Genomic DNA, 22491 nt, shown 5'->3' with positions numbered 1-22491 from the left:
GAGAGGATGTCCAGACGGGCTTACTTTGGAGTTGATTGGTCCCACCAACTCAAAGGAAGAAGTCGTCCTTGCAGGGCTTCTCTAGTCCAGGTGAATTTGGAGCTTCTGCACAGCAGCAGCGCTTCACCGGGCAAACCAATGGTCCAGGAGTTGCAGCAGGAGTCTCTTCCAAGTTGTTCTTTGGATTCCTTTGTCCAGTGATGGACTCTGCCCTCTAAGCAAAAAAGCCTTGCCTTCTATGCAGGTTCCTCCCATTCATTCCAGTCTGTCAATCACACAGCAGGGTGGCTGTCCGTGCTGGAAAGCCAGCCGGCCAATCGCCTCTGGGTGCATTCCTGTAACCAAGGGGATTAAGCACAGAGTCTCGGGCACCTCCCTCACTTCCTGTCAGGCATATCGGAGCCAGTGGCGGGCTTCATATGTGAATCCCGCCAAAGACAAAATGAACAAAGGGACCAAACCTGGTTTCACGCGCAAAGTAAATCTCAATAAGGACCTTTCCAGCAAGAAATGGTGAAAAAAGAAATTCGACAAAGGGGATACTAAGTAATCCCTCCAGCACCCTATGGTAAGATAGTGTGTGTGTGTGTGCTGGATCTAGAAAGTTAAAAAATGCAATTAAGTCAATTTCACTTCACTGCTCTTGTAAACAGTAGCTTCACCAAGAGAAGGTATTTAAACCTTTGGGAAATCTAAGACTTCCCTGTGTCACTGCACTGAAGGTGCTGTGTGACGCAATGTAAAGATGATGCCTATGGAGTTTGTCACACTCAAAAGAAACAGAGAATAAATCACATTTAAAATTAAATGAGATCAAAAGTCCAGCAAAAAGAGCTGGGTGTCTCTCTAAGGTAGAAGGGAATTAGCACATTTCAGAGAATTCTCCCCAACACGGGCCAGCTTAACTTTCTGATTCTCCTGTCTTTGAAGTTCACCCACCTTCATTACAGCATCATTTGCCACCTGGGGAAGCCTAGACAAAAGACAGGGAATCGGCAGATTCTCTGCGAGACCCTGAATCCCATGATTGTAGTCCAAGGCACCCAACCAATCCAAAATATCAAGTTTCACATCATGCATACTCGCTGCTTGTTTGGGCAGACAAGGCCTCTTGGTACTGGAAGACCTAGAGGACTCTGGGAGGGAAGGATTTCACTAGAAGTTCTTTTCATTTCAAGAGCATGCTGCATTTCCATTTCCCTAAGCTTGATGTCCTGATTTTTGGCTTCAATTTGAGCTTTCAACCTTTTAATTTTCAATTCAAGTCTCATTGTTTCAAGAGACACGCATTCTGGACTCCGTGTTGGACCTTGTGGGGTCCCAGTTAACATGGCTTGAGACAAAAGGGCAGACTGTGGGGAAGAGGGTGCTAAGCAATGTTTTATGCAGTACCCTTTGGGTGCACTACAACAACCCTGACCACCTGGCAATAGGAACCCAACCTTTGGTATAAATCTGTAACAGGTTGGTAGTGTGGTTGAGTAGCCAGACGTATCTCAAGAGGGGTCACTGTGAGCTGTAAGGGAGTTACAGAGATTCACAGTGACAAGTATTCAAATAAATTCTTACACAAGGTTTCTTGATTAAACAATTATTCATTTATTTAACAGTCAGTTTGAATACGCCTTCTTCCGAAGGGAGCAATGTTTTAAAAGTCTTGGTAGTGGTAGAATAGAAGAAATCATAGTAGGGCCCCAAGCTGATTAGGCTTGTAAGGTAAAGAAGCTGATGCTCGGTTGCATCTGTAGAGTGGCTAACGAGGACAAGTGGCTACACAACAAGAGGTAAATTCTATTAGACTTTACAGTACCTTTAGGTTGAAGTCCAGTGACTTCTGTTTCTGTGCAGCTCTCGCTGTTCCTGGGACTCGGTCGTGGGGACAGGAGGGAGGACTTCTGGGGACCCCTTGTCTGCAAATGGACGGTCACTACTTGCAACCGGCAAAGTTCAAACAAGTGGCACTTCGGTGTTTCAGCTCCTTGCGTCTACCGCAAATGGCAACACAGTGGTCCCACACTCTTTTGAGGGGGCTCAAACTCTCAGCCCTGCTTCCTGGGAGTCCGGAGGATCTTCCTGGAGCTCTTGGCCAGCTTAAAAGCAACACACACGAATTTGTGTTCCTCTCCCTAGTTATCTGGCTCCAGCAGCCACTGCAGTGGAAACTCGACAAGCTTCCAGAGGATGTCCAGGTAGCTTACTTTGGAGTTGATTGCTCCTACCAACTGAAGGGGAGAAGTCCTCCTTGCAGGGGCCTCTGTTGATACAAATTTGGAGTTTCAGCACAGCAGCAGGGCTTCACCAGGCAAACCAAAGGTCCAGGAGTTGCAGCAGGTGTCCTTTTCAAGTTGTGCTTCTGATTCCTTCGTCCAGTGGTCGACTCTGCCTTCCAGGCCAAAAAGCCTTGCCTTTTCATTTAGTTTGCTCCCATTCATTCTAGCCTAGCTGTCAATCACCCAGCAGGGTGGCTGTCTGTGCCGGACAGCCAGTCACCTAAGCGTGCATTCCTGTCTTGTAGGAGACTAATCGCAGGGAGTTTCGGGCACCTCCCTTGGTTCCTGCCCCTGCCAGACACCCTGGAGCCAGAGGCAGGCTTCACTTGTGAATCCTGCCAAAGGCAAAATGAACAAAGGGACCAAACCTGGCTTGGTGCGCAGAGTAAATCTCAAGAAGGACCTTTCCACAAAAGTGGTGAAACCAGGGCCATTTTGACAAAAATGGCACCTATGGGTTCTTTACTGTGGCTGGTAACGCAGCCTGCGGTACAATCCCATAATGGTAGTGAAAAGTAAACCACTGCCATCCAGCTATTCAGAGAGGAAAGGGTAACATAAAAATGTTGCATGAGAAGCTAGAAAAAGGGGATACTGAGTAACCCCTCCAGCACCCTATTGTAAGATAGTGCGTGCTGGGTCTAGAAAGGTTCGCACAGTAGTTTATCCCAGAGAAGGTATTTATACCTTTGGGAAATTTGAAAGACTCCTCTGTGTCACTGCACTGAAGATGTGTGACAGAATGTAAAAGATGTCTGTGGAGTTTGTCAGACTCCACAACCAAAAAGGAACATGGAACAAAATCACATTAAAATGCAGAGAGTGGGGAAAAGAGTCTCTCTCTCTCTCCAGGTTAAAGAAATCAAGTCCTAAAAATCCAGCAAAGTTGCTGGGGTTCTCCAAGGTAGAGGGAATTAGCACATTTCTGAGAATTCCCCCTAACAGAGAGGCTCCTATCCTGGGACTCCTCTAACTCCTCTTGTACATTAGAGTTAGACTCTGAACTAACATCCTCACGATACATTTCCACATTTCTTGGGTTAGTAGGTGTTGTAGGCATACTATCCAAACTTTGGTGAATCAACAACCTTGTAATGGACTCCTTTTTCTTTACTTTTACAGTAAGATTCCTGACTTTACACATTTGTTTCAGTTGATCTACTGTTAAAATGATCAGGGCTTCCTGACTGAAGTTATCCATATTTGGCATGTTACAATTGCTGTTCTGATGGAGCTTAGCCTTGTGGGGCTTTAGTTGAACACAAGCAAAGCAAAATAACTAATGTAACAACTCTACAATAGATCCTCACCACCTGCCGTCAGTGTTAAGCAAGGTTGTATGTAGAAACCCTGTGGGATACTACACCAGCCTTGTCCTCTTGGCAATAGGTAACACAACCTTTGGTATAAGTCTGTACTACACAAGTTGGTAGTGACTGAGCAGCCAGGCTTATCTCAAAAGGGGTCCATGTAAGCTGTAGGGTGGTGTTGGGACAAGTTTTCTTAAGCCCAAGTCCAACTAAGGGATTAGTAAAACCATTCAACTGAGGCAGTACAAGACTCCACTCTTAGTATGTGAAAACAAAAAGAAGATATCGAGGCTGAGTACCCCCAAAGCAAATACACCAAACACGGGTTACAAAGGAACATACAAAGATCTTTATTTTATACTGAACAGTTTCAAAGGACAAAGCAACAGATTGGCCCTCAGTACAACACAGCGAACTCCAGCGTGGTTCGGTGTGCTCAGTGAGTGCGACTGTACATTAGAATAGTCGCACTTTATATACCTTTGAAAACATGATGTTCAACACATTTCCCAGTTAATATTAATTAATGCATTACGGATCTAGGGTTCGTGCCGAGTTCACGCATCTGTGCACTTAGTTTACCTTTAACATATTCACTAACAAGCCTTACTGGCAACAGTATGTCTTGGGATTTCATGTTAAGCCTTCTTAAACAGTTTTATACAATATAGTGAAACAAGTGTTCACATTTCAGTATTTAAATACATTGTGTTTTACATATGCTCATGGATTAGCTTTGTTGGTTCAAGTAATCCTCTACACACAGGTCAGCGAAGGACAAGGTCTCAGTTCGTGACCCCAACATGTAGCCTGCAGGCAAGTTATACATTAGTTTATACACAGAGGTCAAGACGGCCATGTTGCATTCGGAATGTCATTGTCCACCATCTTAGAACACAGGGTGACTTTAGAGGGAGAGCCTAAAATGGCGGATAGATCTAAAATGGCGCTAACACTGATCTAAGGTCAAGACCTTGCAACGCGGATTTCCTCGCAAGTGGCTTATAAGCAGCTTGGCGTAGGCCAATACACATATATCCATACAGTATAGGAGGCACAATATAATTTCCTGTTCGACAAGTATAAGGCTGTACCACCGGAGTTCATGTTAGCGTAGACAGAGCAGTTAGGCTTATCTTAGGAGGGAGAGAGGGCTATAGAATCGGTACACGTGAAATTGTAATAAAAAAATTATCCAAAGAAACACTGAAACACTTTGTATTGTAAAAATAAAGGATTTATTTAAATACAAGTAGGCCCAGTTAAATCTAGGGGTAAGTACCCACCCACCCACTCGAAAGTAAGAATACTTGATTGGGTGGCCGACCACAATTGCCTAGCAAAAATTACCAGTATCTCGCAACTAATCTGGACCGACCACCACCTAGTTTCGTTCTAGTTATCTACCGACAGACCCACACCTCCGGCCATCATTAAGGCCCCCCCTACTCTCACCAGAAACAAAAAACATTACACCAGAAAGACTCATCCTGAATTTACTTCCCAAACTTGAGACACTCTCGGACAACTTGGAGCCAGAGATCCTAGTTGAAGATAATAAGGCCATGGCCACAGCACTGGACCTCCTCATCGCCCCACTTAAACTCAGACCGAGTAAACCGAAAATGCACCTCAACAAATGGTACACACCATTCCTCAAAAACCTAAGGCAACAAAAGAGAAACTGCGAAGCTAACTGGAAAAAATCTCCCACAGCTGCAACAAAATCAAACTATCCAAAATAGCTGCACTCTATAAAAAAGAAATTTACATGGCCAAAACGAACCTCCTTTGACTCTCGTGTATCTATAGCTAAATCTAACATGAAAGAACTCTTCTCTATTCTTAAAGAAGTCGAAACCCCCATATTACTCCCTGATACCTGCACCAAAGATAAAAATTGGTGTTCAAAAATTCAAAATGCCCTTGCCAATAAAATCGAGACACTTCAAAATAAAATCTCCAGTAAAATAGCGTCCCTAAAAGACACAATCCCATCGAAAAGTCCGGATAAGAGTACAATCACAGATCCCTCCCGCTTCAAGTTCTCTAAAGTCAACACTCTTGAACTGGAAAAAATCTTGTCTCTGAAACCCTCCAACTGTCAGGGGGATCTGTGCCCAACTCAGCACATCAAAGATGCCGCCTGCGACCTGTCACCTTTCATCACTAAACTAATCAATGCTTCATTTACCACCGGCTCCATCCCCACAAATCTAAAACAAAACAATCCTGGGTACTGCCTTTATTTAAAAAAAAAAAAAAAACCCTTCCCTTGACACAGCCATACCTACAAATTACCGACCCATAACGACCGTTCCTTTCTTACTAAAAATTCTAGACCAGGTAGCTTATGTACAAATACGGAAGCACTGAAGAACACCACCTTTTAGGATCCAGGCTATCAGGGTTCCGCCCGCAACACGGGACTGAAACTGCACTTATTGATTTGAAGGCTCAAATTGATGCACTCGGGGACAAAGGGCAAGTTACCCTACTCCTCCTCCACCTCTCTGCAGCTTTCGACTTGGTCGACCACTCTGGCCCATGCTCACACCTCCACACAGCAGCACACTTCTCCTCGGAGGCCATCACATGGATTACCTCTTTTCTTAACCGAAGAACTACGAGGGTCTTCTCTCCCACTGCAGCAGCAGACCCGATGCACATTACCTGTGGTGTCCCACAGGGCTCCTGTGTCTCTCCGTCGCTCTACAACATATTTACCAAGCCCCTTTTCGACTATTTGGATCATCTCGGTATCACCTACACAAACTACGCAGATGATACCCAGATCCTCCTTCCGCTTTCAGGAGATTATGCTAAATAGGGTGTACATCATCCAGGCATGGATGGCCACTCACGGACTATGCCTGAATGATGAGAAAACGGAGCTTATCCTGGGTACCACGCCTAGCCTAAAGAAACTTAGCCCGGCCTACAACTTCTTTATGATAGATGGTAACAATATTAAAGTCAGACAGGAGGTCAAAACTCTGGGATTCTACTTGGATTCCAACCTTTCTTTCAAAAGACAACTGAGTTCCCTGGCATCATCATTGGCATACACATGCAAATTGATCCGTTCAGCCAAACCATTTCTCTCGGGCACTAGCTGCGTCACGCTCGCTAGAGCCCTCATTCTCTCCCGTCTTGACTACTGTAACGCCCTTTACCTGGGAACCTCCAAGGCTACCACCAACAAGTTACCCTTCAAAACAATGCCCTGAGGGCAGCCCTAGGCATCCCCAGAAGAGAACACATCTCAGGATTTAGCCAACAGAATAACTGGCTATCGTCCAGAAACAAAATACTCCTAAAAATGGCATCACTTACCTATAAATCTCTCAACAATGCCGCCCCGATCTACCTGATCAACAGACAAGCCTCCTCGAGACCCCTCAGAACTGCGTACAAAGACTGCCTTTCCGTCCCACACTTTAAACTTGCTACTATAGAAGGCAACAGCTTCCCGGTAAAAGCAGCCAAACTATGGAACTCCTTGCCTCCCAACCTGAGAACAGACATGCCCTACCTGCACTTCCGCGCCAAAGGTAATATCATGGCTAAATTGAACAACCACCAAGATGGCTAAATGGCCTCCCTCATGCTATTTGCACACTGTATAACCTATGTGCCTATCCTTGTAATTTTGTTGTCACTGCTTACATTGTTTGCCCTCCCTATTATTCTTGTATATATTCCCAATTGCCAATGTGTACCTTTATACCTGTAACCAAGCTTCACATTTTCCTGTATCTGTTGCACCCTGATACCTTTGGGTATAACTGCGCATTATAAAATAAAACAAACAAGTAAGCACTAAAACATTATATGAAATCGCAGTATAAAAACACACTATACTTAAAAGTACACAGACCCAAGTATAGACCTTATTTGAAGTACCTGACAGTAGTTCTATGGAAGTCAAAACCTTTTCATACACTTTCAGTATAGGTCAAGCCTATTCTTGGAGAGGAAAAAAAAAACAATGGTTACTTTTCACAATTACATTCAGGAATGCAAGGGAAGTAGACCCTTCCAGTTGTATAATGATTCCCAGTACAAATGACTTAATCAGTCAACTGGACAATATACTTTTGGTGAATGGTAGAACACTTATTCTAGGTGCAGTAAAAACCTGTAACTACTTTTGTGATAACAGTTTGTTATACTAGGTGAGTAAAACCTAAGGATGTAATATACCATTACAGGTGCTTTTGAAATCTGTGAACCCCAGATTGAGGTAAGCAGTAACTCTTGTAACGTATTTTTGGGATGGTACATAGCTAACACAAGGTAAGTAAAACCCACATACTTTTTAACCTTAAAATGAAGGGGAAAGTAAAACCAAATGTTATACTTTACTGAATAGTTATTCTAGGTAGGCAACAGCCTAATGCAGACTTATTCTGGACAGGCTGGCAGCAAGTCAGGGGAAGCAAGACACAGTTGGGGGACACACATAATTATCCTCAAAGGACTAATCTGGTGACACCAACACTTTACTTTTGGGAAGAGGCACAACCTAATCACAGGAGGATAAAATACCTTTGCATCTACTTTCTAGTGGACTGGCAAAACAGTTGTTAAGGAAGAAAATATCTTAACCATACTTTTAAAGAATAGTGATTCACACATTCAAGACCAGTAAGAACTTTTGTAAATGTTCACTCTTATAATTACAGTTATCAACCAACTCTTTACAAGTAAGTTACTTTTAAACACTTCTTTTCTAGGCAGAAGTCCCAATCCCTTGAAAGTCTTTCCCTTATTCTTGGAGCATGAGTGTTCTCAGTGACAGAAGGGGCGTCCCTAGGACTGGTGACCAACAGGCAGTGTCGGAATATGTTCTTAAGTTGCAAAAGTCGGCGTTCCTTAGGGAAACTGTGCAAACCGGTAAGTACTATACTTTAGAGTTAGAAGAGGGTCTGGGGCTTTGCAGAAGACACCCTAGCAGGATTCTAGCAGTGGGATGGGGGTTCACGGGATGAGAGGCCTCCCCATCCCCAGAAACAACCCACAGCTACACAAAAATCCTAACAGGCTTAAGCTAAGTACATACCCAAGCCAACGCAGTACCTCTGCATTGAAGATTTTGCAGCAGGAGAACTTCAGGGTCTGCAGCCAAATACCCGGTCAGTGGATTCCTTGTCATGGAGACTGAAAACAAGAGCTCAGAAGGAACTTTGCAACAGGGATCAATGAAGAAAGCTCTAGGCAAGGTTTCCCTCGTGACTGAATGCAGTTCTGCGGATTTTGCTCCTTTTCAAGGAGCACAGAAGAAGACAGAAAATCGTGGCTGAATTCTAGTCGTTTTAAAGGTCCAGCACTCTGGTGAGGGGACTTTTCAGACTAGATTAGTGTCTCTGGAGATCCACCAGGATGCCCACGAAGTTTCAGCGAGATTCGGAATTCGGAAGACTGTGCACCGCACAATGGCTTGAGGTCTCAGGGTATTGGGGTATTGCAACTATGCAAGGTCGCAGCAATGCGTGGAATGGCTCAAAATGCAGGTCTTCTTGCGTCTAGTGGGTCACAACTGGCTCTGGGTCGTCGTTTTCGGAGGCCCCAGGTCGATTGGAAGGAAGGGCTACAGCAGGCTCCGGTTACACAGCAGGCTCTCCGGTTGCTGGAAATCATCTCCGCCGCTTTTTCATCATCTTCCTCTTCATTTTAAGTTCCAGTGGTTGACCTGTCTTCAGCTTCCAGGTTCGCAGTATTTATCAGGAATAACAACACAACCTCTGCATTCTCTCCACGCATTTTACAAGAAGGGGAGGTCTGGTTGTCCAATCGGGACAGACACCCCCCCCCCCCCCCCACTGGGATTTGTCCCCATTCAAGCGAGGCGTAAGACAAAGGGCTGTGGAGTTTTGGATTCCTCCCTCACTTCCTGCTCTCAGACAGACTCGAGCCTGGTGGGGAGTCCAGGGGACTCCCGCCGAAGACAAAAATCACACAAAGGAGTTTCCAGACCTGGATGTCGGGGGAAGGAACTAGAAATGACAAACACTAAAATAGCGAAAAAAGAAGATGGGGGGCCATTTTGGTAAACATGGACACCCTTCGGTCCCTTTTACTTAAGCTGTGAACACATCTTGCGGTAAAGGTGCACCAAATTAATACAAGGCATCACTGCCACCAGCCATTGAAGTTAAGCTTGTCACTGTAATGGAATTGTTTTAGTGTGAAAGGGGATACATTGTATCTCCCCAGCACTCCACATAAGGTGGTGGGGTGTGCTGGTTTCACTTAACAAAATGTAAAAGATATCCAAAGATCCTTTCTACCCTTGGGAACTGGAGTTCACTCAAGGTTAGCACAAGAAAGTTAAAATGGGAGCTCCTGGGGCAACCCAGCAACAACAAGCACTTATTTTCAGTAAGATGTTAAAGAGAATAACTTTAAAAAGACACTATGGAGAGTCTTAAAAATGACTCATAAAAAGTTAGATTATGTGAGTACGGAAAAAGGTTCCCACTCACTGAGGTATTGAGGAAAAATATCCCTCTAGTAAAGCAAAAATGTTCTGGGGTTGAACCAGGAAAGGAAAATTGACCAGTTCTGTGCAACCCAACCGGTTGCAACTTAGTTTCACAGTGAAAAGTATTCAAATAACACTTTTATACTCAAGGTTTCTTGATTTAAATAATTATTTATTTAAGTCTGTTTTTAGAAGGTTGCAATTGGCAACAATAAAAATAGACTTAAAAATACACTCCTTTTAGTTCAATGAAGTAACTAGATACCCTTTTGGGATGGCACACAGATATTCCTACACCCTGAGGTGACTTCAATTGGTAGGACAATGTGGACATTAATATATCACTTTTCACATTTAAATGGTAATACTGAAGTTGTGGCAAAAAGGAAAAGGTTAGGGAAGGAAACACTGGTCAACAAGTTTCTCAAACAGGTAAGCACTTTTGAACCCCCAATGCAAAGTAGATTAACCCTTTCCCAACTATACGAGTAAGGTATGTATGACTTTTTGGAGGGATGGGTAAACGCAAAGTCAGATGGAAAGAAGATTCTTTCAGGGTGTCAGGACAGCCAATGTCACTTGAGCAAAGTCTAGAGGCGCTGAGGCACTTCTTGGAGGTAGGTAAAAGTCTTGCACAATGTTATAGAGTTTTGTTGTAAAAGAAATCACTGTTGGGCCACAAGCTGTGAGGCTTGTGAGAGGCAAAGCTGCAAGCAACTCTGCAAAGGGCAGCCAATGAAAGTCTCCAGTGAGAGCAAGCAAGCTACACACACAAGAGTTAAGTACCCCTTAGGTCACAGTACGTTAGGGCTGAAGAAATGGTTCCAGCTGGCTTCTGTTCCTGTTATACTTCCTGCAGATCCTGTTGTCCCTGGACCTCAGTTGTGGGGACAAGAGGGAGGATGTCTAGGGATTCCTGCACTACGATTCGAGGGTCGGCGGCAGCAGTGGGCTGTGGAATATATTTACCCACTCAGCAGTACCCCCCCCCCCCACCTCACCAAGCTGCACTTCAGCAGAACCAGCGAAATGGCTGCGCTGTCTCCTGTGAGCACCATTGCCTCGCATCAAAACTGCATTTTGCAATGACAACCTTGCCAAGCGCATATTGGGCAGGATGGAACAAGGGGGCACACTGAAAAAGCCTGCCAGTGTGTTGCTTACATGTGCAAAATAAAGAGTGAAAAAACAGTGCTGCTTTGCTGCAAGGCCAAAGTTCCCATTGAAAAAGGGACCATTTCGCACAGAGGAGGAGGCTGCTCTGATGCGATTTTAATCTGTGTTTCATCAAACTACTTTTAATGCGTTGCCATGCCAATCCATATCCGCATTGTGCTTCAGCAGAAGAAAGCATGATCCCTGAATGACAGGCTCTGTGCCAGCCAAATCTGAGAAAAGCAACAAAAGCTTTACTTCAGCTGCACAGAAAAACTCTTAAACTTTTGCTACAAAATCGCTGCTTGAAAAGAAATTTTAGTTTTCTGTGCACATGTCAATTTCATGGAGACCTTTGCCTTGTACAAAGTACTGCCTACAAGAAACTGACTACGGCTGCAAAACAATATTGGGAAGTCTGGTGGAGAAAAAAAAAGCATTTGAAAGGTAATTGCTAGCAGCTGTCGCCACATGTGTCAAAATTTGACTTTTGCAAACCAAAGAAAATGCCTGTTTAAAAGTATTATGTTGAACAAAAACGTATCCTTGCCTAGCAATGTGAAGGGGGTTGTGCTGTGAAATACATGTATGAGATGGTTTTATTCAGCAGGTTTTCTTCTAATTCAGAGCAAAAATAAATAGAATAAATTAAACTGCATTGGCAACCTGGGAGAAATCAGCCCAAGACAGGTTTCTGTTTGGGGGCACGGGGGGGATGCTAGCAACAGAAGGCCATTCACAGTAGATCCTAACACACAAGTGATAAGTGCTACCTTTACAGCCTTTGGTCTGTGCTCCAGTCTCTTTGAATGTTTATGACTTGTTGGTGGCCCAAAATTCCATTCTATCAAACTGGGACCACCCACCCTCCATAATGGGCTGAACTGACAGTTGGGGGGTGGCAGGGGGGGGGAGGGGTGCGCGTCGCTGAAGAGAAAGAAATGGTTCCAGTGAAGGACAAAGGATGCCCATTTTTCTCCAAAGACTCTTTTATAAATACACTTTAAGACTTTTATCTTTTCAACAAGACCTTGCAAAAATATAAAGGTTATACAGTTTAAATATGATTTTCGTGGCTTTCAAATGAGATATCTTGGCTGTCAATAGCATGTATGGGACACAAACTCCAGAAAAATGTGAATCATGGGGGAAGGACATATGATGGAATGTTAAAAATTAACAGACATAGACTCATGAAAGTATGTGCACACACCTAAAGTTGTAGAATTTTAGGCCGAATGTTTCACATTAAAAATGACCAAAGATTATTAGAAGGGCGAAACAATGCATTAGACTTCAGAGTTGGACTGGCGTGTTCTGTATACAATATGTAACCTGCTTATGTAATTTAAGATGCCCCAACTATAAAAATGTTCCATTTATGGCAAAACTGGATTTTGGCAAAAAGGGCTGTGGAATGGCTTTTTACCTCCCATAAAATGCAACCTCATAAACTGGGACTGCTCCTCGAGGAGGCGATTAACTTAGGCTGACCTATCCTATTGGCGGTAGGCCTAGCTCAGTTATGCCCACCAATAATACTGTGATGTCACCAGGCTCTATATAAGGGGTGGTTGACAGAACTCTAGACACACTCTTCCTGAATTCCCTGCGCTGGCGTTCCTGATCTTCCACATTCATCTTGCCAGACTTCAGATCCCACTGAAAAGCCAGAGCATAGCTAATCCTATCCCAGCAAGGCCAAAGCATTGCTGACCATCCCAGCAAGGCCGCAATCCTGGAACCCCAGTAAGAATCCCAATACCCAAAGGGAGAAGCTGTGGGTTTTCTTTATTTTTTTTTGTTTTGGGGAAGCATCCTGAAACCAGCCTGGCATTTGCCCACTCACTGCATGCCTGCTGCCACCCTGCCATCCAGTGACTCGATTTGCCCAGCTGTTTGCTGTAAGGTGCGCCTGCCGTGTGGTGACCAGACCCAGTTGGCTGTTCCAAACCCAAGCGTGGAATGTGAGCATCTCCTCATCCCAGAGAAACTCCTAGGCTCCCCATCTTGATTCTTGTGGCTTTATTCCACTCGCTAAGCAATCCTATCCATACCCTGGTAACTTGTTAAAACTGTTAGAATTATCTGTGCACCCTGCCCATGACTTTCTAAGTGCGAGCGCCATCTCTTTTCTTTTCTGTCTGGTGTAAATCATAAGCCCTTTGTCATATTTTGAGTAATCAAACTATTTTCCAGTTAAAGTCGAGTGCTGGGGTGACCAGGTTGACTTTGCGAATCAACTTTGGAGCTTTCTGTGTCCCTCTTTAACCATCTTTAATAAAAGATTAAGTCAAATTTGCCTTTCTCTCAAAAAACGATTTTCTTATTGTTTACTGCTCTATTTTCCTAAAACTGAATCACATTCCACCCTGAAAATCTCATCCAAATCTTCAGCTACTACCATCCTTTCACTTTGGTTTTGTCCCTGTGATGTACATCTATTCCCCAGCCCAAAAACAGCATTCAAATTCAGTGTTTTTCACCCGTTTTAAAAATGTTTTAGCATTTAAAACTGTTTGTGTAAAAATGCAACTTTCCAACGTGTGATTTGACTGCACTGGGTTTTCAATTTCAAATCTGTTTTGTGAACTCTATGCTTTGTGATACCTTACCTTATGGTTGCTGTTTACACAGCCCTGGTAAAGGCACCCATGGGTGTTCATTTTGCAAAAATGCCCCCCGTCTTCTTTTTCTGCCATTTTAGCGTTTCTAGTCCTTTCTTGTTTTTCCCCTGATCTGCAGGGATATTTTTTTTATTTTTATTTTTTTTTTGGATCTTCAGTGGGAGTCCTGTGGACTCCCCGCCCAGTCTCCAGAGTGTCTGTAGGCAGGAATTGAGGGAGGAGTCCAAAACTCTGCAGCCCTTTGTCTTCCCGTCTGACTGCGAGAATCCAGTTCCAACTGGCTCACTGGCTGTCCCGAAAGGACTGCCAACCACCCAAGTTTGAATGTTGCATGGCTGTTTGACTGGCTGGGTTCCTGCATAAAAGTCTGATTTTTGGAAGGTGAAGAGGTAGTCCAACGCTGGAACCAAAACCGAAGAGGAAGATGAAGAATTCACGGCTGAGACCTTTTCAAGCAACCAGAGAGCGTGCTGTGTAACTGCAGCCTGCTGAAGCCTTTCCTTCCAATCAACCTGAGGACTCTGAAAACGACGACCCTGACCCAGAGCCTGGTGAGAGCCACTAGACTTTAGACCTGCATTCTGAGCCATCCCACACCATGCTGAGACCTTGCAGGGCTGCAATATCCCAATACTCTGGGACGATTAAGCCATTGTGCAGTGCAGTCTTTAGAATTCTGAATCTGGCGGAAACTTTGTGGGCATCCTGCTGGACCTCCAGAGATGTGAGTCCGAAAGTCCCCTCACCAGAGTCCTGAATCTTGCAAGCGACGAGAATCTGACCAGTGATATTCTTTTTTCTGTGCTCCTGAAAAGGCGCCACATCCAGCTGCGAGGAACAATTTGCCTAGAGCCTTCCCTGTGATCCGTGCTGCAAAAGGCTCTCCAGTGTCCTGTCTTCTGGATGAAAGAATTCAACGGCCGGGTTTTTGGCGGCAGATCCTGAAGGTGTCCTGCATCTTCTTCCATGCTGAGGTACTGTGCTGGCTTGGGTATTTACTTACCTTAAGTATCTAGTGATTCCTGTGCAGTTCTCGGGTGTTTGTGATTGGGAGGTGTCTCGTTCAGTTCACTCAGACCCACTGCTGGAATCCTCCTTGGGTTTCTTCTCTAAAGTCCCTGGACCCTCTACTAACTCTAGTAGAATACTTGTTTGAACAGTTTTCCTCTGGAACTCTGGACTTTGCCTGCAACTGAGCTCCATCTCACCCTGCCTACAGCGGGCTCCTAGACCCCCCAGGGTCCCTCTTCTGACTCTGAGAGAAATCATGTACTAGAATTGGGAAGGGCTGGAAACTGTAAGGGGTCTGCCTTGAAAGGTAACAGATGTGTTGAAAGGTTTACTTGTAAATGAGTCAGTTGGTAACTAATCCTGAATGAGTGAATAGTTACAAAACGTTATTTCTTACCTTGGGTATGTTTTGCCATTGTGAAAAGTGTATATATAGGGTTTACTAACATTGAATAAGCGGTGTGCCTCTTTAAATAAGTATTCTCAAAGTCCGACTTTCCTTATAAACTGTCTCGCTGTTCTAATATGAAGTAGATAGGTTAAGTTACTCTCCTGTGAATTGGGTTCCCCTCTTCCCAAAAGTAATGCTGTTGGTTTCACTTTATTATTCCTGTAAGGATCATTGTAGGAGTGTACCCAATTGGGTCTTGCTTCCCCTGACTTGCTGTTAGCCTGTCCAGAATAATTCTCCCTATGTCATACTTGGCTTTTAGGTTGCTTGTAGCTCCTTGCAAAAGTATATAGGTTTTACTTACCTTGAGTGTAACGGATCTATGTGATCACTGCGACCGTCATAAACATGACAGACGAAAATGCTGACTATTTTGTTAATTTATTTTTTTTATACCACATATATGCGGGGGTAGACCCCCTGCAACCTGCTTATATTAAAATATCAAATACGCCCTCCCCACATATGTGGTGTAGGGAGGGGGACTAAAAAAAACAAATCAGCATTTTCGGCCGCTGTCATTGTGAGGGCAACATTTTGGGCCATTACCGAGTGTAATTCTAAAATAAGTTGGAGTTATTGCCTCCCTTAGTCTGTGAACTGAAAAGTAACTGTAGTTTAATATTACACCCCAAGGTCCAACTCCTCTAGAATAACTGTTGCCCCGAATCAGATTTATAGGTGTTTTACTATTCCTAGAATAAGTGTTCAAGTGTTCCACTACCCCGAAAAGTATATTGTCCAGTTGACCATGTGATTTTCTTGCTGAGCATCATGGTACAACTGATAGGGTCTACTACCCTGGTATGACAAAGTAACTCTTGGTTTTAACTACCTTAGAACTACTGTTGGGTGTTCCAAATTAGGTTCTATGCTTTTGTTTGGTGTAACTTTTTAAGCATAGTGTTGTTTTTCTATGTGTTTATATGATCTTGGCAGGATAGCTCAGGGGCAACACGCTCATCTTGGAAGCAAGACGATACGGAGCAATACAAGTTTGATCACCGGGTCTGCGCTTAGAAACCACTGGGTATTAAGCACGTTATAAGTAACCAATTAAAATTACATTTCCCCCAAGATTTTTCTGGGCCTACTTGTATTTAAATAATTTTTACAGTACATAGTGTTTCAGTATTTCTTAGGAACATTTGTATTACAATTTCTTTGTACTGATTCTACAGTCCTCTCTATCTCCTAAGATAAGCCTGGTTGCTCGGTCTACGCTACCATGAACTCTTAGTACAGCCTTATACTAAGAGTGGAGTCTTGTACTGCCTCAGTTGAATGGTTTTTACTAAGCCCTTAGTTGGACTCCAGAAAAAAACTGTCCTAACCTACATTCACCACCCATTGATTGCTTGTTGCCCTGCACGTTGTCCCGCTTTTTCCTATGGCTATTTCCACACACCTGTCCCTCCCTACCAAAGCATACCGTCCTAGGATCTCTTTGATATAACTTTATCATGCTGTAACGTCAAACGTTGCCATGTGAAGGGCCTGCCAGTGCTTATTTCTAAGCAGTCCTCTGAGTTAATGACTTAATTGCTGCTGGAAATGAGTTCCAGGTATAATAAAAATTGCTCTGTGGATCTTCATCCACCTGATTGAGCAATATGTGTGTTCTCACACTGAAGGTCTGTTAAAAGCGAGCATTGGCATAGTCAACAGTTTTGGCATGTTTATGCGTATTACATAGACATTTGCCAGGCATTGACATCATTTTCACAGGTACTCGCACACATTTACAGTTGTTGCCATCTTATGGTCTGGTAGTGACACTATAGCAGAGCCGGGAAAATGTCTACGCCCTACCTACATCAAAGCGGAACTGTTGGCTTTTCCAAGGCATGTTGTATATGGCTCCCGCCAATTGAAAGTTGCATTGTAACGTTATAGATTAGATATTGACACTTGTTTAAAAAAAAAAATCTTATACGGGCTTTAATATCTGGTGCGATTGTATCAGAATTGATATTCCCTTTGAACTGCTTACGTTTGTTTTTTATCAGCCTGTTGTATGATGACATCAACATTAAGCGTTCACCCTCCTTTGGAAAAGTGAACAGTATATTTATTTTGGAATTTATTAAGCGCACAAAACCCTCGGGCTTCAAGGTGCTGTTACAACCAATTACACTCGCATGAGATGACTGACGGGGCAAAACTGAAACGCCATGGATTAATGCAACAGCCAGGTCTTGAGTGATGACCTGAAAGACCGGTAGGATTGTTCAGTTCTTCGGTGATGGAAATGTTATGCAGTGGTCCCTTTGGTGAAATATTTCGCCCCACCCTCTGCCCCCTTTTTCAGCTTCACCCGTTTAAAGGAATAATCCGCTATTTTAAATGTTTTCACTTCCAGGACCGGGAACGTCTTTTGGAGGAGCTCGAGCAGATGCAGCAGGAGGACATCTCCAGGAGACGGCAGACTGTGGCCCAAATGCCCCCTCAGTTGTTTGTTCCCGCTTACAGGCGCATTGAAATCAAAGAGGACTGGCAAAGGGATCTTGAGTTTGCTTTTGAGGACATGTACGCTGGAGACAAAAGTGAGATGTTTGAATATGCACTTGTGATGTTTTCTTATGATTTTGAATCAGTAGCCCAGTAGCCACCTGTCATTAAAAAAATGTCCCTTTTACCCAACACGACCTAATATTCCTGAAAATTCCACCACCACACAGGAATTATTGTGGCACGTTTTCACAATCCGTTTGAGATGATTTTCTTTTAGATTGCTTCCCTCGTGTTTAAAGGCTGTAACAAGGGGGTTGTCCTACCCTCTGTGAATCTAAGGGGTGTACAAAGGAAATTAGATGTACACTGATTTGTTTTGACCCTAATGGGAGCACATGTCATTCTGGGCAACCATTAAACACAATAACATACTTGCTGATGCTAAACACATAACTCAAACAGTACATATAACGAATTTTTAATTTTTCATTTGACTTTGTATTGTAAGCTTTTTACTTTTTTGTGCAATATTTCAAGGGTTACTTTACATAACAATCCATGATGTCATGAAATCACATAGTTGAAAATTCGCTGAAGAATAATATTTGTGAATGACATGGGATGTGGATTAGTAATTTGTGCATGTGACCAACATCTTGAAAATACAGTGTCCCATGTCATTGGAAGGGAAGAGCACACTATGGAATTGTGAATGAAGGAGACGGTAAGTCTTGGTCTCTTTTGCCCGGCTGAAGTCTGACCTTATATTAGGTCTACGTCTAGAAATGATGTTAGAAATTTGAAAAGCAACACAACAGAAAACATGCCCATCGGAACTCTGGGTAAGTGTGTTGTGGACGTTTCGGCAGGATAGGTTGTAGCCGCCTTCTTGGGCCAGAAAAAGTCAGAGGACTCACTGGTTATGCTTTCAGTGAGATGAGATAGGCGTCGGAGGTTCCAACTCTGGGCAGATGGAGGCGCAGACTGGCGTAGCGGGAGTGATATAGGGGGCCAAGCTGGTTGTAGGCACCCCTGGAGTGGAGTGGATCCGGAGCCCCTGGTGCGATGACCGGGGTCCGTGGAGGATCCACTGGGAGCGTCACGTTAAGGCAACTGTGTCTGGAGGTTGGAGCACAAGGTGCATTAGATGGAGGGTGGGGGGTCCACGCTGGGAGGTAGCCCAGGGCTCACCTCTTCAAGGCTGGGGAGTTCGGAAAGATCGTGGGTTAGCTGGTGTGCCCTGATGTGGGAATCGGCGGGCAGCAGCGAGGTGCAGGCGTCGCAAAATGGTCCCTCATGTTTAAAAACAACTTTCTTGGTGCAATTGAAACCTGGATGTTACACACAATTCCTTTTACTTAAATACATGTGTTTTACATTATTAAAGTCCCCAGGAAAATGTGTGCATGGCATTTGTTCCTGTGAAATGTTTGTATACCGTTTTTATGTACACTGTTTCATGCCATACTTCTCCTCTTTAGCGCCCTGTTTGGAACATTCATGTTTCACACAAACTTATACACTCTTGTTATCCAATTTATGGCACCTTGTTCCCACTGAAAATGTTTTAAATTTTGCTCTAGTAAGTGCAGTGGCGAATTCTAACATTTCACTATTTATCCCCGCTTACAGCTTCACAAATGTAAACTTTCATGGGTGTAAAGCAAATGTTTCACTGGGACAAATGGACAACTATTTAACTTGGCATAAGAGGGGCACTGCTTGCCCAGCCATAAAATGGTTCTACCTCTGCGAGTGGGAACCTTTTTAAACACTCGCATAATCTTTTACTGTTTTTTAGTTTTTTATGGGTGTCATTTTTAAAACTCTCCATAGTCTTTTAAAAGTTATCCTCTTTGACAACTTTTGGCAATAAGTGCCTTTTGTTTCTGAGGTGCCCTAGGGGCTCCCCTTTTAAGTTTCTCTGGCTACCTTTGTGAGAATTACAGTTCCCAAGGATCTTTGGATCCCTTTTTATATTTTATTAGGTGACACCAGCACCCCCCACCTTATTTGGAGTGCTGGGGAGATAATGAGTATCCACTTTTATGCCACAAAGATACTTAACTTTGGCTGGTGGCAGTGAACCTTTTTATTCATTGCACCTGTACCGCAGGCTGATTCCATAGCCCTGGTAAAGGCAAGCGAGCAGCGAGAGAGAGTCCAAAACTCTGCGGTCCTTGATCTTCCCGTCTAAGTGGAGACTCCAGTCCAAACTGGGAGGCTGGCTATCCTGGAAGGATTGCCAATCCCCCAAGTTTGAATGTTGCTACACTGTTTGGCTCGGTTCCAGTATAAAAGTCTGATCCTGGAAGCTTAAGAGGTAGTCGACCACTGGAACCAAAACCGAAGAGGAAGATCCAAGAATTAGCATCTGAAACAATTGCCGGGGACCAGAGAGCCTGCTGTATAACCGGAGCCTGCTGTAGCCCTTCCTTCCAATCGACCTTTGGACTCTGGCAATGATGACCCTGACCAAGAGCCCGGTGAGACCCACTGGACTCGGAAGACCTGAATTTTGACCTATCCCACGCTGTACTGCAACCTTGCGGGGATTCAATACCCCAATACCATGGGACCTTGAGCCATTGTGCGGTGCCCAGTCTTCTGAATCTCACTGAAACTTCGTGGGCATCCTGTTGGATCTCCAGAGGGACGATTCCAGCCCGAAAAGTCCCCTCACCAAAGAGCTGTACCTTTCAAACAATGAGAATCCAAACGGCGATATTCTGTGCTCCTTGCTCCTGGAAAAAGGCGCCAAATCCACAGAGCCGCATCCTAGTCATGAGGAACACCTTGCCTAGAGTCTTCCCTGTGATCCTTGCTGCAAAGCTCCTACCAGTGTCCTGTCTTCTTGATGAAGGAATTAAACGACTGGGTGTTTGACTGCAGATCCTGAAGTCGTCCTGATGGAAAATCTTCTACTGTGCTGAGGTACTGTTGGTTTGGGTATTTACTTAACCTACACAGGAATCAAAAGAGACTTAAGGTTTCACTGTTTTCTGTGTTTGTGAGTCCTCTCATCCAGTGCACCAAGGCCCCTGCTGGAATCCTCCTAGGATGTCTTCTGTGAAGCCCCTGGACCCTCAACTAAGTACTTAGTTGTTCTAACAGGCTTACATGGGAACTCAAACTTTTGCTACTTAAGAACCTATACTGGGCTGCCTGTGGGGCACTGAACCCTAGTGACCCCCCTCCTGCTACTGAGAACACTAATGCACCAGGAATAAGGGAAAGACTTCTAAGGATTGGGCCTTTTGCCTAGAAAAGAGAATAAATGTTTTAAAAGTTAACTTGCAAAAGAAGTTGGTTGGTAACTTTAACTCTGAGAGTGAATAGTTACACAAGTTATTACTTACCTTAGAAATGTTCTGCCATTCTGAGAAGTATATGTAACATCTTTCTTTCCTTAGAAACTGTTTCGACATTCTAACAAAGTAGATGTAAGGGTATATTATCCACCAGTTATTTGGTTGTGCCTCTCCCAAAAGTAATGCTGTTGGTTTCACTTCACTATTCCTGTTAGGATAAATGTATGAGTGTCCCCAACTGCGTTCTGCTCCCCCTGACTCGCTGTTGGCCAGAATAAGTCTGCCTTAGGTTTTACCTACCTAGAATAACCTTGAGTCATTCATGGAGAGTAACGTTGGGTTTTGCTTTCCCTGGTCTGTTTTAGACGGACACAAAGAGTCGTAGGTTTACACATGCCTTTAAGTGGCTGATGGCTCCTGTAAGAAGTGAATAGGTTTTACTTACCTTGAGCATAAGTTATCCTAAAATAAGTAGGAGGAATTGCTTCCCCTAGTCTGTGAACTGAAAACCTGTAATTGAATATTACACCTCGTTCCAACTCCCCTAGATTAACTGTTGCTAGAATAAGTGTTCCGAATGTCGTGTATTTTCCCTTGTTCCCTCCTTTGCCTGAAGCGCTTTGAAACGCATTGTGTGTAGGCACTATATAAATAAACCATTATATCACTATTCCCATAAAGTATATTGTTCAGTTGGGTTACTAAGTGATTTCTTGTTGCACATCACGGTACAACTGCTAGGGTCTACTACCCTTATTACTGAAAGTAATCTTAACCGCAATATTGGTTTGATGCCCCTAGAACTGTTCAGAATTAGGTTATGTGCTTTGGTCTGTGTACTCTCAAGCATAGTGTTTTTCTAGAATATGTTTATATGATCTATGATGGTACTTCTTTCCCCAAGATTTATCTGGGCCTACTTTTATTCAAATAAACCATTTATTTTTACAACAGTGTTTCAGTGTTTCTTTGGAAAATGTGCAATTACAATTTCATTGTACTGATTCTACAGCCCTCTCTCCTTCTCAAGATAAGCCTGGCTGCTCTGTCTATGCTTCCCTGAACTCGGGTGGTACAGCCTTATACTAAGAGTGGAGTCTTGGACTGTCTCAGCTGAATGGTTTTAATAAGCCCTTAGTTGGACTGCAGAACAACTGTTGTAACAATAGGTGACCCTATTGTTCATTTGAGTTCTGAATTCCTCCCACCTTGGAGACGCCCAGCTCTTTTTTGCTGGACTGTGGGACTTTTTAATTTTACCCCTGGTGTGAGTGGGACCTTTTTATCACTCATGACTTTTTTCTTCCATTGAGTGTTCTACCACAGGCTGCAATTGCAGCTGCAGTAAAGCACCCATGGGTGCCCATTTTGTCAAAATGGCCCTGGTCGTCTTCTTTTTTTCACCATTTCCTGCT

The 22491-nt window shown here is 43.8% G+C and overlaps 1 protein-coding gene across 4 annotated transcripts in view; it reads left to right on the top strand.

Moving 5' to 3' along the window:
• Window positions 1–22491, top strand: part of CEP295 (centrosomal protein 295) — a 721329-nt gene that overhangs the window by 124102 nt on the left and 574736 nt on the right. For all 4 annotated transcript variants that reach the window (XM_069639287.1, XM_069639289.1, XM_069639288.1 and 1 more), the window contains exon 11: window positions 17674–17857. In XM_069639287.1, the coding sequence (XP_069495388.1) occupies window positions 17674–17857 (184 nt within the window). The remainder of the gene's footprint in view (window positions 1–17673; window positions 17858–22491) is intronic.

The sequence above is a fragment of the Ambystoma mexicanum genome, chromosome 7q (assembly GCF_040938575.1).
Source record: "Ambystoma mexicanum isolate Mex_15411 chromosome 7q, UKY_AmexF1_1, whole genome shotgun sequence".
NCBI classification, from domain to species: Eukaryota; Metazoa; Chordata; class Amphibia; order Caudata; family Ambystomatidae; genus Ambystoma; species Ambystoma mexicanum.
This window is presented reverse-complemented; position numbering and strand designations above follow the sequence as displayed.